This window comes from Sinocyclocheilus grahami, unplaced genomic scaffold (assembly GCF_001515645.1).
Source record: "Sinocyclocheilus grahami isolate Dianchi unplaced genomic scaffold, SAMN03320097.WGS_v1.1 scaffold996.1, whole genome shotgun sequence".
NCBI lineage: Eukaryota > Metazoa > Chordata > Actinopteri > Cypriniformes > Cyprinidae > Sinocyclocheilus > Sinocyclocheilus grahami.
In genome coordinates, this window is record NW_015506175.1 from 271,568 (window position 1) to 273,469 (window position 1,902).

At 45.2% G+C, this 1,902-nt stretch overlaps 1 protein-coding gene across 1 annotated transcript in view; it reads right to left on the minus strand.

The window, feature by feature from the left end:
- The window catches only part of LOC107565361 (UPF0469 protein KIAA0907 homolog), a 23,109-nt gene extending 21,529 nt beyond the window's left edge, over positions 1-1,580 (minus strand). The window contains exons 1-2 of the mRNA XM_016250576.1: positions 1,424-1,580; positions 346-520 (exon numbers count right to left, since the gene is read on the minus strand). Of these exons, the coding sequence (XP_016106062.1) occupies positions 346-520; positions 1,424-1,452 (204 nt within the window). The 5' untranslated portion in view covers positions 1,453-1,580. The remainder of the gene's footprint in view (positions 1-345; positions 521-1,423) is intronic.
- Positions 1,581-1,902: the final 322 nt, after the last annotated feature.

Consider the following 1,902-nt stretch of genomic DNA (forward strand, 5'->3'; position numbering starts at 1 on the left):
GTGTGTGTGTGAGTGTGTGTGTGTGAGTGTGTGAGTGAGTGAGTGAGTGTGAGTTCAATAAAATGAATGCAGACTTCTGTAGTGTATTACACATGAAACTGACTTTATCAGTGGCAGCAGCGCTGCTGATCTGAGACGGCTTGTGAGAGAGTGTGTGTGTGTGTGTGAGTGTGTCTGTGTGAGTGTGTGTGTGTGTGAGTGAGTGAGTCTGTGTGTGAGTAAGTGTGTGTGTGTGTGTGTGAGAGTGTGTGTGAGTGTGTGTGTGTGAGTGTGTGAGTGCGTGAGTGAGTGTGAGTTCAATAAAATGAATGCAGACTTCTGTAGTGTATTACACATGAAACTGACTTTATCAGTGGCAGCAGCGCTGCTGATCTGAGACGGCTTGAGTTTGCCTTTGGCCACCAGCATGGCGTTGATCTTGGCAGCGACGGCGGCAGCAGCGTCCAGAGCTCCGGTCGGAGCAGAACCTCCATCAGCTCCAGACGACCCCGGACCGGCCTGGTCCCATTTACTGCGCCGGCTGACAAACACAACCACACATTAACTTTCATCATCATCATCTATCTGGTCAACACATTCACCTCAATCTAACAGACAGTGTGTTAGCTCCCTTCATTGAGCTGTAAATCATCATCAGAACCAAACAAACCCATCTCACCGTGAATGAATCAACTTCCATAGCCTCCTCATCAGCGATAGAGAGGAAGATTCAGATTCAGATGATGTGAAACACTTTGACAGATTCATTGAAAGCAGTTTATTTAAAATAACAAACCACCTCACCAGAAATATATCTGACATGAATAATGTAAATACTTTACATGTGTGTGTGTGTGTAGTACTGTGCAAACCTCTCAGAACACTAGTATTCTCAGCAGCTAGAACTGGTGTTAAGTCCGTTATTTCTATCTTCTGCTGTAGTGTGTCAGGAGCAAATATCAGTTAACTGTAATAACGCAGTGAGATGTTAGTGCTGCAGAGCTCTGATCTGATCCTCATCAGTCTGTCTGGAGTCACATGAAGAAACACAACACACTGAGACAGACTCGATCCAGAAGAACTGACGCTTCTAGAAGCCTCCTGAGAAACTCTGCTCAAGTGCGCCGAGAGCTAAAGCTGCTTTAAACACAAAGATGCTCACACCAAATGTTGGTTTAATGTAGTTAATTGATCAAGAAAATCTATGTATGGCATTATTATACGGAACGGTTTCCACGATCACGTCCAGACATCGCGGTATTACCATGGTACTGTCGTAAACACGGGTCCGACGCGGTTTATATGAGGTGTGGTGATCTGATATCTGGTTAAATCGCTGTTTCTGCTGCTGTTGTTGTTGTTGTTGTTATGTAACGTCCGCCATTACCGGCGCGTCAGACGCGTTTCCCGCCGCAGAGCGCGACCGAACGCACACTGAACTTACCCGCCGCTGTGCGGGACACCGAACGACATCTGATGCGTGGAGTTGATGCTTCTGACTGCGACGAACCGAGCCAAACCGAACCGATCCGCTTCTGACGCTCCAACACACAGACCAGCCAACGGAACACAGCAAGCTGCGTCACTTCCGCTACCGTCGCGCATGCGCAGAGTCTCATTGCAAAACCCCTCACAAACGTCGTCAAACGCACTGCGATATTCTGTGTATATTATTTTGTGTGTGTGTTTTCATGTGTATTATTGTAGTCCTAACCGTACTTTGACTGTGTTTATTGAAGTTTAATAAAAACAAAAACGAATGCGTATTTATATTATTAGTTACATTATAAATACAATTAACATCTCTCTGTTGTTTCCTCGATGTTTGAGCACGTGTCTCCAGCAGATGGAGCTAAAACCTTAACCTAATCTTTCTAAAAAAAAAGGCTCGTTTTAAAACTGCTCATTAATCTGTCTGCTTGT